Below are 15,873 nucleotides of genomic sequence, written 5' to 3' on the forward strand. Positions count from 1 at the left end.
CTGAGTGCAAGCCCTCTGCTCTCTGCCCAGAGGAAATTTTCAGTTTGGAAAGAGACCCTGGGGCTCACTCACACAGTACTACCACCTTCCCAAGGTAGGAAACATTCCTATATATTTGCAAAAGTCTCTCTTTTTCATATGGCTGATTTATTAAACACACTGCAGTGGTTATGAGTCAAAGTGGTTGGGTTCAATTTTCCTTTTTTTTCTCTGCATGGGCAGGCACCAGGAATCGAACCTGGGTCTCCAGCATGGCAGCCGAAAATTCTGCCACTGAACCTACCATCACACCGCCCTTTTTTTTTTCCTTTTTAAAATTAATTAATCAATTAATTAATTTTTTTGGTTGGGTTCAATTTTGACTCTGTCACCTACCTACTAGGAATGGGAGTATGAATAAACTAGCTACCTTCTCTAATTTTCAGCTTCTAAATCTGTAAACAGAGATAATATTATTTGTCTTAAATGGGTTGTGAGTGGGAGTAAATGAGATAATATACAGAAAGCAATTAGTCCAGTTACAGGCAGTTTGGTAAACACTCAACAAGTGACACTTATTACTATTAGCCATTTTCCACTTGTCTCCTGTTAAAAAAAAGAAAAGATTACACTGTGCTAATCATCTAGTCTATTCCCAAATAGTATTTTTGAGGCATATTCCTTAACATCCGAAAACCATTTCAAGAAACTAATAAGGTTTCTTGAACTTCCACGCAAAGTTACCTATGACTCTGGACAATTCACTCAATGATTTAGCATTCTGTTTTCTTGTCTATAAAATAAGAAGCTTCAACTTGATGATCTCAAAGGTCCCTTGTTCCAGTAATTTAACAAAATCATGTTTGACAGCATATCCTCATACTTTATTTATAGTGTTGAAATGCATATTTGCTGCCAAACTGTCTGATGTGGGATGTATAAATGTTTCATATTTACATGTGGAATAACATTAAGTTTGTTGATGTTAAAAACTACTGGTATATATTTTTTGGCATTATTTGGCTCAGAGTCTGTTCTTCCAATTTTGTTTTAGAATAAGCTGACTGCAAATTGTTTTCCATAGAATCTCAAGGTTTAGTTAAAACTGAGAGTTTCAAAAGTAATGACGTATTTTCATTACTTTTGCTTTTCAACCCAGAGAAGTTTTCTTTGCTAAGAGCCTTTGTTTTGTAACTCAGTAATTGCTGATGGCATTAAATTGTGGGCCTGTGCCTACACGCTAACCTACACGGCATCTGTTTTCTTCTAGATCTGAGTGACCAGCTGGTGGAAGTGGTTGGCCTGGAAGGAGCCATGGAGATGGGGCAGATATACACGGGACTGAAAAGTGCTGGGCGGCGGCTGGCTCAGTGTTCCTCTGTGGTCATCAGGTAGTTCTTTCTCTATAGCTGAGAAAAGGATTTATACAAATTAATGAAAAGTATGCAGAACTCCGATAGTGACAGTTGTCTTATTGTGCTTCAAATGATCGATGCTTAATACTGACATTTAAAAAGAATGGAAATTGGCAGATCTTACAAATTATGGGCTAGTAATTTCTTATAAAGTTCTTGGAATGCAGTTCTCCCTTGTTGCCTATCATTGTGCACCAATTCTCACAAATTTCATCCCTCTAAGCTGGTTTGGGTTCAGCTGTGTTTACTGTGGCACAGAAACATCCATAGGGCAAATTACCCAATGAAAGCACTATGAAGGCACTATTGACTTAAATTCTTTCCTGGACTGAAGTGCAATATTAATTGTGTAAAATTAAATATGAATAATTTTAAGGTAAGATTTTATATGAGACTTCAATTTAAACCTTTCAAGAAGCTTTTTCTAAGATTTCACCTGCAGAAAAATGTTTTATTTTAATTGAAGGGTGAAACCAGGGAAAGTAGCACATACTTAGTTGATAGGAAGTTATTTATATGAAAGTGGAATACTGGAAAATCTGGAACATTAAACATCTTTTTTTTCAAGTTTGCAATGTAGAAACATGAAAACAAGGAGGCTCTTAGATGTAGGGATGTTTTATTGTGTTTTTAAACATAAACTGACACTTGGGCATCCAGAATTTTCATTTATATCATCACATTTATAGGGAAGCTCTTAAAATTCCTGTGACCAAGGCACCTTTCAGGATATTTATTCATAATCACCAGCTGAAGTCCTTTTCAGAAAACAGAACTTCAGAGTACAGCTATTACCATTTTTGTATTCCCTGGTCTTGTCGTCTTCCATCTTACGTACAATCTGCTATACAGATTAAGTGTTACACTTGACGATGAAATCTTTTTCTCCAGGACTAGCAAGTCTCTTCCAATGCAGATTGATGGAGAACCATGGATGCAGACCCCATGCACAGTGAGTTCAAAGCAGCTGAGATGTTATGTCACTTTCATTTTGCTTTCCAGGTATCATATACACCTAAAACTAGATAATTGCAAGGGTGATATGCTTTGGTCAAACACATTTGAAATGATACTCTTGGAGCATCTAATCTTTTTTTCCTTGACTTCTTGAAAATCTATCACCAAATACCTTTTTAAATTTTTTTTTCTTATCTGTGTGACAGAGCCATTGCTTTTGAATTTTAAGTATTATATACCCTTGACAATGAATGATGCTTCCTTCTTGTAGATGTTTATGTTAGCCTAAGTAGAACCTTTGCTATCATAAATTAGTTATAAAATCTGGAACTAAACAAAATAGTAATGAAGGTTTTCTTAAATTTTCTCATATTAAACTTTCTCATACTTACTTTAGAACACCCAATGAGAAAATTATTTATAGGAGTTTCAGACATAAAGTGTTCCTGAACTTAATACGCATCTGTTGGTTTGCCTCCATTCAAAAACTCCATAGAAAACCTTCTTCTACATTTTCTACCATAGTTGTTCTCTCTGTAATGTGATATTATTTGTTAAGTTAGATGTTTTGGCAAAATACAATTTCAAGTTTCTTTAGTATAGTGAATATTTAATCATATGTCAACTCTATGAGAGGCTCTAGGCACTGGGTATCATGAAGTGAAGAAAATCAGCAATAGAATTGCCTTCAAGAAACTCACATTCTGGTAACAGGAAACATAAACAGTTGATTAAATATATGTAAAAGATATTAAAAGTTCAGGAAAAAAATAAAATAACGTTATGAAGATTAATTTGGTAAAGTGAGGCAGGTACCGTTTTAGATGAGGGGATCTGGGAAGCCTCTTAAAAAGAACAGCCCAAAGCTCCCTGGATTGAAGAAACAGTAAGAACAGTGTAACCAAGGCTTCTTGAGTTAAGGCAAGAATGTAAGAGGTAAACTAGGAAAGGTGGACGGGTTGCAAATCAAGTAGAGTAAATGGTGGGAAAGAGCTAGCATCTGATTCTAAGTGCCCTAGGAAGCTATTGAAAGCTTCGTGTACCATCTGATTTACCTTTTAAGGTTCGCTTTGGCTGCTGGGGGAGAAAGGATTGTGCTGAGGAGCAGGCGCAAGGCAGGGTCTAACGCAGTGGTCTAAGACTAGGCCAGGATGATAGCAGGGCTCAGGAACTGAAGGGGTCGATTTGAGCTATTGCCCGCAAACAGAACAGGCAGAATTTGGCAGCGTAATTTTTGGGGGTTTGGGGTAACGGACGAAAGAAAGGGTAGAATCTGGGTTAACTCCTAAATGTGAAGGATGGTGTGTTTCACTGACATAAGTAAGGCTAGAAGACAAACTGCATGGGCAGTGAGAGGGGTGGTCTTAGCCTTGTGCTATTGTACTACATACTTGTATTACTTATGTATATTCATTAAATAGTCAATAAAACTAGAAATAATAGATATCAGTATTTTTTTAGATGGAGAAAGCTTTGAGGTTTGAGAAGTTAAATAACTTATCAAGCTTGGGAAAGCAGCAGATGTGGGACTCAAACCCAGGACTCTGATTCCAAAGCCCATTCTTTTACAACTTGTGAAAATGACATTAGCCACAGTTTCTAGATAGCACAATTTATCATGTAAGAAAGAATTTAAAATTTTACTTTTCCAAAGGTTTTACTCTGAGGTTATTGGCTCAACTTTTGTGTACTCTGAAGTTATTGGATCAAACCTCTATTTTTTGTTTGTTTGTTTTGTATATACATTTTTATATACTTTTGTGTTCTTTCTTAGAGATGTTGCAGGTTTATAAAATAACCATACATAAAATGCAAGACACCCATATACTACTTTACTCATAACATCTTGCATTGTTGTGGAACATTTGTTATAATTGATGATAGCACCTTTTTATAATTATAATATTAACTATAGTCCATAGTTTAGTATAGAATTCCTGGTATATTCTTTTTACCTATCTGTGAAATCCATTGTTTCTACAATCAGAAGCTTATCTAAAAAAACTCCCTAGACTGGCAGTTCCTCTGTCTTCTGCTACATCTGGACTTGCACATGTCCTTTTACAAACACTCATTTCCCTCCCTCTACCATCATAGATATAAACATGTATCTTTTTTTCATTGCTCACCAAATGACAGCTTCTAATTCGCATTCATAGTCACACAATGTTAAAAGTGGTGGTGGGGATCTGGTGATAGTGGCTGGTGGTGGCCATGTTGGAGGTGATGTAGTGGAAATGGTTGCAGTGGCAGTCGGAATAAGGCAGTGAGGCTAGTAGTGGTGCTGATGGAGAGGGAGGTGACCGAGGTTGTGGTCACAGAGGGGCAGGTGGTTGTGATGGTGTGATGGTGATGGTGGGGTGGCAGTGATGGTGGGGTGTGTGATGGTGGTATGATGGTGATGATGGGGTGGAGGTGATGATTGGGTGGAGGTAATAGTGAGGTGACGGTGATAGTGGGGTAGACTTGATGGCAGTGTTGCAATGATGGTGGTATGGCAGTGATAGTGGTGTGGCAGTGATGGTGATGGGGGTGTGGTAGTGATGGTGATGGCTGTGTGGTGGTGTGGCAGTGATGGTGATGATGATGTGGCGGTGATGGTGATGGTGATGTGGTGGTGATGGTGATGGCAGTGTGGCGGTGATGGTGATGGCGGTGTGGGGGTGATGGTGATGGTGGTGTGGTGATGATGGCGATGGTGGTGTGGTGGTGTGGCAGTGATGGTGATGATGATGTGGTAGTGATGGTGATGGTGATGTGGTGGTGATGGTGATAGCAGTGTGGTGATGATGGCGATGGTGGTGTGGTGGTGATGGCAGTGTGGCAGTGATGGTGGTGTTGGTGATGGTGGGGTGGCAGTGATGGTGGTGTGATGGTGATAGTAGTGTGGCGGTGGCAGCTGTAATGACACAGGGTCATAACAGTTTTTGAAGTGGGCGTGGTATTCTTACCATCGGTGTAATTATAAGAGAATAAGTAAAAAGCGAATCAAACAAAATGCTTCCATGACTGTACTTTGTACTCTTTTGGACTTTCCTCATAGAGAAGAGATGATTAATCCCTGTGCCAGGTTTGGAATAAGGCAGCAGTGGTTGCCATGGTAATATCTGACATTCGCTGAGCTCTCCTGTGCCATGCACAGTGTGGGACACTCAAGTAATAACTCATTTAATCCTCATGACAACTCTAGGATATTCCTCAGTTTATGGGCGAAACAACTGAGGCAGACAAAGATGAAGTCGTTGGCCTAATTCTGCACAAACAGTAACTGGTGGTGTAGAAACTGGCTCTAGAGTCCGCACACTTCACCACTGCTCTCCACCAGGCATCACAAAAGGAAAGGCCCCAGGGGTGCTGGTCAACACCTTCCATGATGTGATGCCTTGCAAATAATTTATTCCCTTTCTCCAGGTTAAAAAAAAAAAAACTCTATCTGTTGAAATTTAATTAGTTGGTTTTGAATAATGTTCGTGTATTTCAAGCAAACATTCAAGAACAACTTTAAATTATTCTTCTGATTAGTAACTGCAGATTCACTTCACCTGTTACTTCTCATAATCTATCCAATTGTCAAATTAATAATTTCATATAATTCATAGTAACTTTTCTCCTTATACATTCATTTATTCATTTAAAACATTTATTGCACCCAACCATGGGCCAAGAACTGCATACTCCACTTTTCCTGGAACCACATGGAGTTCTAAGCTTTAAGTTTTACTTTAGCTGAAGAGAATATTTAGTATTCATAGCATGGGGATGGATTAACTTTAGAGTGTTCTTTGCTTCATTCAAATAGCACAGTGTTTTTCTTACAAAACATAAGAATTGGTAGAGTGTTAAAATTCTTTACTGAATTTAAATATCTTTAAACTGATATTCAATTTATGAAGGAATTTCTCTAGATATAATTTTAGAGCAAAGCAGAAGCTCTTAAAGTTTGTCTTTAAGTGGAATATACAAATGAAAAGACAAGTGATAAATGTGCCATGAGTCCTCAGTCAATCAATACTCCTCAGCCAATCCTTGCCAAGCCTGGAAGTCCTGCCTAAGTTTGATCCCTGATGTTCCTGTTGTGAACAATTGGTCATCTAGTTAGCAAAGAGCAGCTGATTTCTGCCGCCCTGATGTCCATACTATTGGACCCAACTTCAAATTGAATGCTAGCACCTTTCCCCCTGGCATAAGTATCACTTTGGTTTAGATGTTTGATGATTTGCCTAAACCTCACATGAACCTTCTGCTAGGAAGACTGGATATCTTCTCTACTGCCCTGGTTGCTGTAGTTATCTGCAATTTATCTTCATCTTGACTCTTACTTTCATGAAGAGAATATTTCTAGCACAACTTCAAAATAGTGCAGACTCTTTAAAAAGAGAAACAGTATTCTGTGGTCTATTGAATTGAAGTTTGCATGTTTGTTGTTTTAATTATGAAACATAATCCATTTTAAAGTGATATTTATCTTTAACTGCTTGATAAATACCTATTAATCTCAGGCCATTGAGATAGAGAAAGGATTCTATAAATACAAATTTTTCCAGACCCAGAAATTTAGTTTCTTTTAGATGAAGGCTGAGTGATTTTTCAAAACATGTGGATGGCCTGGGGATGTTTGGAAAAAAGCATGTTAATAATGGCTAGCATTTATTGAACCCTTAACATGTGCCAGTTTCTGTTCTTTGTGTTCACATTCATTATTTATTTAAACCTCACAACAACCCAGTCTACCACGACTGACAAAGACCACTTCCCAGAGCTTTTCTAGTCATAACAATTCCCTTTTCTTTGTCTAAAATCCCCACTCCCTATTTTGTGGTTTAGAAGTTGAGTCATTCTTCTGGCCTCCAGGCAGGCTCACAGAAAATCTGTGGCTTCTTCCAGAAATTATCTAGAACAAAGGTATGCATTTTTCTCATCTAATTGAACATATGGGATATTGCTTTCATATACTTAAATTTTCCCTTTTATGCAGAATGCCTGTTGGGGTGTATATACTTTTATAAATTACTTATAATATATCAAAGTATGTTTTTAAGTATGTACACACTAAAATTAAAATAAAATATCACCCTTAAATATTGAGAAATTTCTCCATGAAGCCATTTTAACTTCCCTTCTGTCTGGAATATTTGCTTAATCCACTGTATTCCTGTAACTCCCTGTTGATAACCTCTTAATAGTAAGTAATTCCCCTTGTTCTAACCATGGCTAATCTGTCATGGAACATTCATACTTAGAAGCAAATAGCCGTTTTTAAAAGTTGTTTATGGTTGCTTCAATCCACTTAAAATGGGTAAAGTTGAATAACATTGTGTGTGTTTTACATAATATAGTTTCTGATGAGAAATCTACAGTCATTTGAATCATTACTCTGCTGTATGTAATGCATTATTTTTCTCAGGCTTCCTTCAAGATTTTCTTCTTTGTCTTTAGTTTTAAGCAGTTCAATTTTGATGAGTCTGGTCATGCATTTCTTTGAGCTTATCCTGTTTTATTTTCACTGAGTTTCTTGAATCTGTATATTTATGTCTTTTGCCTAATTTGGGAAGCCATTATCTCTTCAAATATTTTTTTTTTCCTCCACCAACCTCTTTCTCCTGTTCTTCTAAAACTCTAATGACCTGAAAGTTAACAATTTTTGCATTGTCTCATTGGGTCCATGAGTCTTTGTTGTTCTTTTCTTTTTGCTTTTGTTGTTGTTGTTGTTCAAATTGGATATTGTCTCTATCCATCTATATTTAAGCTCACTTACTTTTCCCTCTTAGCTTCATTCAGCTCTTCAGTACATACAGGTTATTTTTTATTTTGACCATTGTCTTTTTCAGTTGTAAAATTATCATTCAGTTCTTTTTTTAGATATGGTCTATTACTCTATGCATTTTGTCCAGTGTTTTTAATTGCACTTGGTGCAAGAGACAGGGTGGGCTTACTCCATCTTGCCTAAAACTCATACCACTTCCCTTAGAGCCTTTTGTCTTTTGCTATTTGAGATCTGCCTGAATTTCTCTCAGTCAGGTTGGTGTATTGTTAGCCAGAAGTGCTCATCTGAAGACTTGGAGATTCTACAGCATATTCCCCGTGTCATATCTCTTACAAAAATAATCTAATCGAGTCTACTCTTTGCCCTAAATCTTGAATCTTAAATCGTCTCCATTTTGAGAAAACTTCAGTAATTTTTTTCCATTCTTTGGTCCTACATTTAAGCAGTGAAAACAAAAATCATTGTTTGAGAGAAAATAATTAACCAAAAAAACATTGCTCTTCTACTCACCTATAAGGATTTAGGTATTCATCCAGGTCAATAATGATGCATATGATCAAATGGGATGTTTTGTTAGATTCTAATGTCTGAAGGCAAATACATGTAAAGACTGTTTCAGGTAAGGTGTCTGGTAGGATGGGAGACTTAGACTGTGGGTAGGCCAGGTAGGTGTCCCAGATCATGAAGCAAAGATGGGCACAGCTGAGGCGGTTGCTACTTTGGTTTTCAACTCCCAAGCCCGTGAGCTGTTCATCAATCTTGTTTGCCTCTGGATAAAAAGTTCCTAGAAGAAGAAATACAATGGTATGAAAGTTTTCTGAAATGCACAGGGTTGAGTAAAGGAGCTCAGGTGTAAACAGGCAACCAGGCCCAGGGGATAGTGATATGCTGTGGCATGATCCCTAACCATGGCAAATCTATCATAGGGCATTCACACTTAGAAGCAAATAGCCCTTTTTAGAAGCTGTTTAATAGCTGTTTCAACCCAAATCCATTGGGATGGGTAAAGCTGAATGCCATGAATAATCCTTTGTACTTGGGAATACCATTTTAATGAGCAGTTCATGCAGTATTTTATTAGAAAATATAATGGTATTTGCTGGATTGCTTTTTCTTATAATGTCCTTATATCTCTTTTGATTATTACTTAAAGATATAATAGATATTTTTCAAGTCAGTTTGGGATAGGACTGTTTCCTGATTAGAAGCTTCAGGAGTGAATTTGAGAAGTAGATAAACAGGTAGAATTTGCTCATCTTCATGGTTGGTAGATCTCTTTGCATTTGTTCTCTCAATAAACCGATCATAGGCCTGGGGGCTGAAAACAAGTTAGAAGTTATTCAGCCTTACCATCCTTCTATTACAGAATCTCAAGCAATTCATTAAAATCTCTGTTTATCAGCTTTTTATCTGAAATCCATTCTAGGTTTTACTATTTTTAAAGTTATTTTGAGCAAGCTGGTATCTACAACTGAAATAGTCAAGTTTTCTAGCACTTTGGCAGAAATTCAATATAGATTGAGGTTAAAAATATTTTTCGCTCCTTGATAGCAATGTTTTATGGGATTTCTGTCAGAAGGGAGGGGGAGAAATTGCTTAGGAAAGGTACTTTACCATGTTAAGCATATCCCAATGGGTAGAAAACAAGAATAAGAGCCAAAGTCTGGGGTCTCAGTTTCATTCTGTCAGTGACTTCTGGGCTCCAGGGAGTTACTTAATCTCTTGAAACTATTTTCTTATTCATAAAACCAGCTGACAGCAAATCACAAAGGAGTTTGGAAGGTTATTGAAAATTATTATATATCACATTTAGCACCAGAAAGAAAGTATTAATTCTGGATATATATTAACATTGTTATATTTAATAGTGCACCTGAATTTTCTTCTTCTTGAATGTTTAATTTCCTTATAATCCTGAATCATGCAGGGAAGGAAAAAAGTCAAATGCATGTTTATTTTGTGGCAGGAAAAATTTGACATCTTTTTGAGATTTGGCCAAAGTATTACAGAAAATGTAGCAGTGACTTTTATTGCTTTCCCATCATCGTTTACAGATGAATTCATGTTGGAAAAGGAAATTGTATCAATACAATATTTAATATCTTTAATAATTATTTAAGAAAGAAAATTCCATTAGAACTCAACCAGAATAATCATGCCATGAAAGGGATCTGCAGATTTACCTAAATCTAGCATCAATCAAGACCCTTACATTAAGTTGATTAACTTTAAGTATTATGAAAGACTTTTTTCATGCACCAAGTTGGTATCCTGAAATTAGTCTTGTTTTGAAAGTTTAATAAGAATATTATTTTCTCATTAAAAGTCACACCACTATTGTAACATCACTTGGTGACTTGGTAGACACACCATTTTCAACAAATCTTAAGCTGCTCTATTGGCTTACTTTAGAAGAGGAAAAAATAAGCAGACAAGGAAACACGTGTATTTTCAGCATGAAAGAAAAAGAGTAACCCATAAGTTGTCATTAGGAACATGCCTATGAGGTAGGGTATAGATGATGAATGTTTTCCTCATGTGCCTGCAGATTGCATGTGGCTTCATATTCAAATACAGAATAAGTCTAACTCTTAAGGAAGGAAATACCACAGTTTGTTATTTAATGATTCTAAATCTTGGTATTTTGAGGATTAGAAAATTACTGCTTAAGTCCCTGCCATCTTGAAATACATTTGAATAAACAGGTAGCTGTTATTGTTTGTCTATTTTTCAAGGTGTGAGTGGCTGTGACGCTCCAAAAGCAGTTAAACAAAACACAAACTAAAAGCGTCCTCTTACCTAAGTCTTCATCAGTAAATGGTTTTGCATAAATCTGCATTATAAACCTCTATTTTTTCGAAGACTGGCACCTTCGTGTTTAGTTGGGTATTTTTATTTCTCGTTTTTTCTTTTTGTGTGTTCCCCTGTTACTGATGCATTAATTAGTTTTGTTTACCTGTGCATAATTTTTCCTAATTTCACAACAGTTGTTGTTTTTGTAATTGACAATGCAATTTACTGTATGCATGCTTTCTGGCCCCCAAACAAGAATGTTAAGGTGTGAAGCACCAATCTCTTCATTTCAAATTGTTAAGAAGAGGATTGGTTGTGACTAATTTCCAATTAATTTGCGGTGGTTACAGGGGAACAAAACAATTGCACCTACTAATTAAAATTTAAAATATTCCAAAGTGTCATCTTTAGGTGTCTGTGGAATATATAATTTCCATTTTGGTTCATTGCTGGATCTGTAACACCTCTGAGCTTGACAGCTCTATTAATTTAAAGGCTTAGTAATACCTATTAGTACAAAACATGAAAAAAATACCATTAATCATTTATTTTAATTTTGCAGCTCTGTCATTTTCTCAGTATGTTTTAAAATTATGATGACACCATAATGTGCACAAATCGACCTGGATGAAGGGGAAACGGATCACACTACTTGAAAAAGAGACTGAAGTACATTATTAGAGCTTAATTAATGCCAAACTGATTAGATTTGATTGCATTTTTCACAAAAATATTTTAAAGAAGTTTTTTTCTTTACCACATTATATTTTAAAAGTCATTGCAAACATCATGTTTATAATTACTTTCCTTTTTATAGCTCTCCACCTTAATACTTTCTATTAAAATATTGTCACATAAACCTAAATTGTTGCTTTACTCTTTATGTTGATACCTGAATTAATCTACTCAGTTTCAATTTAGAAAAATTCATTTCATTTTGGTGAAAAGATAGTAATGTCTCTCACATTCAATTTTTTTATAGGAACTCCAAGCCAAATAGGACACAATGTCCAAAAACATATAAGAGCAAAAATTGAAATGAGAAATACGCCAAATATGTCATCTCTTACACATTTATATTTACTAATCCAAGACTGCTAAATCTGTCAAAAGTGATAAACTTGTTTGAACTTAACATAATGTTGGCATTTAGTGTTCAAGGACACCAATATTTATATCTAGTTCAAAATGGAGTATCTTCCTCTAGACTGGGGGAGGTTAGAAGTAGTCTCCCAGTTGAGGGCATCATCAGCCCAATATGCAGATTTGATGTCTTTCCTTTCAGACCAATTAGAGGCTTTCTTCATGGTAGGCACTAACTGAATTATAAGTCCTGAGCCTGACCTTTCTTTCACACTTCCCCTGTGGTCATACCTCTTCAATGTGGCCAACATATTCTAAGCACTTCCTCAAAGGGCAACGTAACATGTTGTTGAAATTTTTAAAGAGTAAGCCTTGTTATTTACAAATGTCAAGGAACTTGATCCACAGTTTTCAAGGGCTCTTGCCAGGATGTGTTATCAATTTCAAATAAAAATCTGAAAAAACAATCCTAATAAAAAAATACAGTGAATATAATTTAGTAATTTTTACTTACTTGAATAGTAACGCCACAGTTCCACATTTCTCATTTTAGGACACTTAAAAAGTTTTAAAGAACTTGATAATATTCCCTTGTTTTATCAACCTGACAACATTATGAGTTGAAAAAAAATAGATATTATTAAGCAGATCTTCAGACATGTAAATAAAAACTGAGAAGAGAACACAAGTATTTCATCCAACCCAAGTCAAAAATATCAGTGATTCATTTATTCATTCTTTCAAGAAATGCTTATTGAATTCCTTCTCTATAGATTTGCTGACATTTCATTCTAGAGTGTTTTGATGGAAAGTAAACAAACAAAACAAAACAAAAGAATGGGTCTCTATTGGAGATATACATTACTCAAATAGTCACATGGATATTGATTTCACTAATAATATAAAGTCTGTGAATGAAAGCTTCCTGGTACTATGGTAATGTGAGAACTTATAATAGGAGGATTTGACTTCATCAGAGGAGATCCAGGAAGACTTTCAAAGAAACTTAAAATTGACCTGAGAAGTAAAGGATAAAGACCATATATCTAGGCACAAACTGGGGAAAGAGTATCATCTGCACAGGGTATAGCACATGCAAACCTCTGCTGGGGCAGGGAGCATGTGATGGATGTGGCACAGAAGGAAGAGAAGGGAAAGCAGGTGAATTGGTGGGGATCAGATAGGATCTTGGGGTCCACAGGAAGGAGTAGTTTCTTTAGTTTAAAAGTCATGTGGCACCGAAAAGGTGTTTAAATACAAGAATGATGTCATCAGATTTGCATAATGGCAAATGAGATCATTCTGGGCTGAGAATGGGTTCTTGGTAGCTGAGAGGGATTGGTTTGTAGTGACCAATAATGAACTTTTACAATTGTTCAAGCCCTAGGATGGTCTTAGTAGAAATTAAAAAAAGTCAAGAAATACTGAAAATATTTCAGGGGTAATGTTGGCTAGACTTAGAAATGGGTCAGCCAAGATGATTCAAATATCTGGCTTGAGCAGCTGAATGAATGGTGAAAGAATGCCTTGAAGTAGGGGAATTTGGAAACTAATCAGGTCATGTTACCTCTAGCACAATACTAGTTCAGCTAAATTATGCTTCTTAACCAGCATCCTAGGCACATTTTTAGAAGTGCCTTTACCATTACATCTTGTGATGGTAAGTTTTTGAGAGTAGGATGTTAAAATGTTTACTGGGTTACCAAGGAATAGTTTAAGATGGAGGGAGAAATCTTTCAGATCAGGGTTGTGATATGCCAAACAACTAAGGTTCTGGCTGAGTCACAGTGTATGAGCACATTGGCCTCTTTTCATTAAAAACATGCTCTCGGGGGGTTAGTAAATGTCCCATGTTGATTTTTTTTTCTATTCTTCCCTATGGGTAGATGTGGAGTCTATCATGCGGCTGGAATGCTGCCCATGCTTCCAGCCTCCTCAGAGAGACTGCAGATAGTCATACCTGCCATCTCCTGGTCACTTAAGGAATCCATACCAGAGCGTAGAATGTGGTTTTGACTTGACTGAACATAATCACCCTGAAAAGAGAGGTAGCCTTTATCAAGCACATGCACAGTGTTCTAGTTTGCTAGCTGCCAGAATGCAATATACCAAAAACAGAATGGCTTTTAAAAAGGGGAGTTTAATAAGTTGCTACTTTATAGTTGTAAGGCCGAGAAAATGTCCCAATTAAAGCAAGTCTATAGAAATGTCCAATTGAAGGCATCCATGGAAAGATACCTTGGTTCAAGAAGGCCTTTGAAGTTCAGGGTTTCTCTCTCAAGTGAGAAGACACATGGTGAACAGGGTCAGGGTTTCTCTCTCATCTGGAAAGGCACATGGCGAACATGGCATCATCTGCTGGCTTTCTCTCCTGGCTTCCCTTCAAGAAGCACCCTGGGAGGCGTTTTCCTTCTTCATTTCCAAAGGTCACTGGCTGATGGACTCTCTGCTTCTCATGGCTATGCCATTCTGTTCTCTCCAAATCTCTCATTCTCAAAAGTGTTTCCTCTTTTATAGGATTCCAGTAAACTAAACAAGACCCACCCAAAGGGGTGGAGACGTGCCTCCACCTAATCCAGTTTAACATTCACTCTTGATTAAATTACATCTCCAAGGAGATGATCTGATTACAGTTTCACACATACAATACTGAATAGGGATTAGAAGAAATGCCTGCCTTTACAAAATGGGATTAGGATTAAAATGTGGCTTTTCTAGGGCACATACATCCTTTCAAACCAGCACACACAGTCTCATGGGTACTTGCAGGATCCTGTGGAGCAGGTACTATTGGTACTCTCCTCTGGCAAATACAGACCAAGGCCCAAAACTGTGAAATCTCTTGGCCTGGGTCATACAGCTGGTTAAACATCCAAGCTAGGGTTCCAACCCTTGTGACATGGTCCCAGAGTTCATGTTCTTACCCCTAGGTTAAATGGAAAGACTATATGGGAAAATGTATATGAAATAATATCCATTAAGAGAAGAACTGCACATTGTGAATATTCTGTGGTCATAGGTTTGGAGAGGCCTTCAGAGGGCCTAAACAGCTATTGGGTCATGAGTATAATTCTCTAAAGAAATGGAAATAGTAAAAATGTTTTTTAAGTCTTTGACCTTCCTTCTCAACCAACTTACAAACATAAAGATATTTTGGGCTTCCTTTCGGCCGGAACCGCCATCTTGCAGTGATTTGCCAAAATGACGAACACAAAGGGGAAGAGGAGAGGCACCCGCTATATGTTTTCTAGGCCTTTCAGAAAACATGGAGTTGTTCCTCTGGCCACATACATGCGAATCTACAAGAAAGGCGATATTGTAGATATCAAGGGAATGGGTACTGTTCAAAAAGGAATGCCCCACAAATGTTACCATGGCAAAACTGGAAGAGTCTATAATGTTACCCAGCATGCTGTTGGTATTGTTGTAAACAAACAAGTGAAGGGCAAGATTCTTGCCAAGAGAATTAATGTGCGTATTGAGCATATTAAGCACTCTAAGAGCCGAGATAGCTTCCTGAAGCGTGTAAAGGAAAATGATCAGAAAAAAAAGGAAGCCAAAGAGAAGGGTACCTGGGTTCAACTGAAGCGCCAGCCTGCTCCACCCAGAGAAGCACACTTTGTGAGAACCAATGGAAAGGAGCCTGAGCTTCTGGAGCCTATTCCCTATGAATTCATGGCATAAGAGGTGTAAAAAAATAAAACACTTGTGGATTGTAAAAAAAAAAAAAAAAAGATATTTTGGGAGGGAGAATACAATTTATATCTTAAAAGAGATTTCAAATCCAGGTATGAATATTTCCCCTACAATGTGGCCAAATAGCCTATCACTTTCAGGAAACAGTGTCTCTTACCTCATTACCACACATATTTAAAATTCCTA

At 36.9% G+C, this 15,873-nt stretch overlaps 2 protein-coding genes and 1 long non-coding RNA gene across 16 annotated transcripts in view; 2 read left to right on the forward strand and 1 right to left on the reverse strand.

Annotated features, from left to right (window-relative positions):
- The window catches only part of DGKB (diacylglycerol kinase beta), an 802,099-nt gene that overhangs the window by 773,243 nt on the left and 12,983 nt on the right, over positions 1-15,873 (forward strand). For all 10 annotated transcript variants that reach the window (XM_077122452.1, XM_077122491.1, XM_077122515.1 and 7 more), the window contains 2 exons: positions 1,250-1,370; positions 2,286-2,346. In XM_077122452.1, coding sequence (XP_076978567.1) covers positions 1,250-1,370; positions 2,286-2,346 — 182 coding nt within the window. The remainder of the gene's footprint in view (positions 1-1,249; positions 1,371-2,285; positions 2,347-15,873) is intronic.
- LOC143651769 (uncharacterized) overlaps positions 2,006-15,873 on the reverse strand; it is a 42,865-nt gene continuing 28,997 nt past the window's right edge. For 3 of the 5 annotated variants that reach the window (XR_013160204.1, XR_013160205.1, XR_013160209.1), the window contains 3 exons: positions 12,506-12,595; positions 8,626-8,899; positions 2,006-2,415 (listed from right to left, as the gene is read on the reverse strand). This is a non-coding gene — a long non-coding RNA (uncharacterized LOC143651769). Of the gene's footprint in view, positions 2,416-8,625; positions 8,900-12,505; positions 12,596-13,951; positions 14,028-15,873 lie in introns of all 5 variants that reach the window. The other 2 variants (XR_013160213.1, XR_013160214.1) reach the window with 2 other exon arrangements.
- Positions 15,149-15,718, forward strand: LOC143685978 (large ribosomal subunit protein eL21). Its single transcript, XM_077163078.1, has one exon. The coding sequence runs from the start codon at positions 15,193-15,195 to the stop codon at positions 15,673-15,675; it is 483 nt and encodes a 160-aa protein (XP_077019193.1). The 5' UTR covers positions 15,149-15,192; the 3' UTR covers positions 15,676-15,718.

The sequence above is a fragment of the Tamandua tetradactyla genome, chromosome 1 (genome assembly GCF_023851605.1).
Source record: "Tamandua tetradactyla isolate mTamTet1 chromosome 1, mTamTet1.pri, whole genome shotgun sequence".
NCBI lineage: Eukaryota > Metazoa > Chordata > Mammalia > Pilosa > Myrmecophagidae > Tamandua > Tamandua tetradactyla.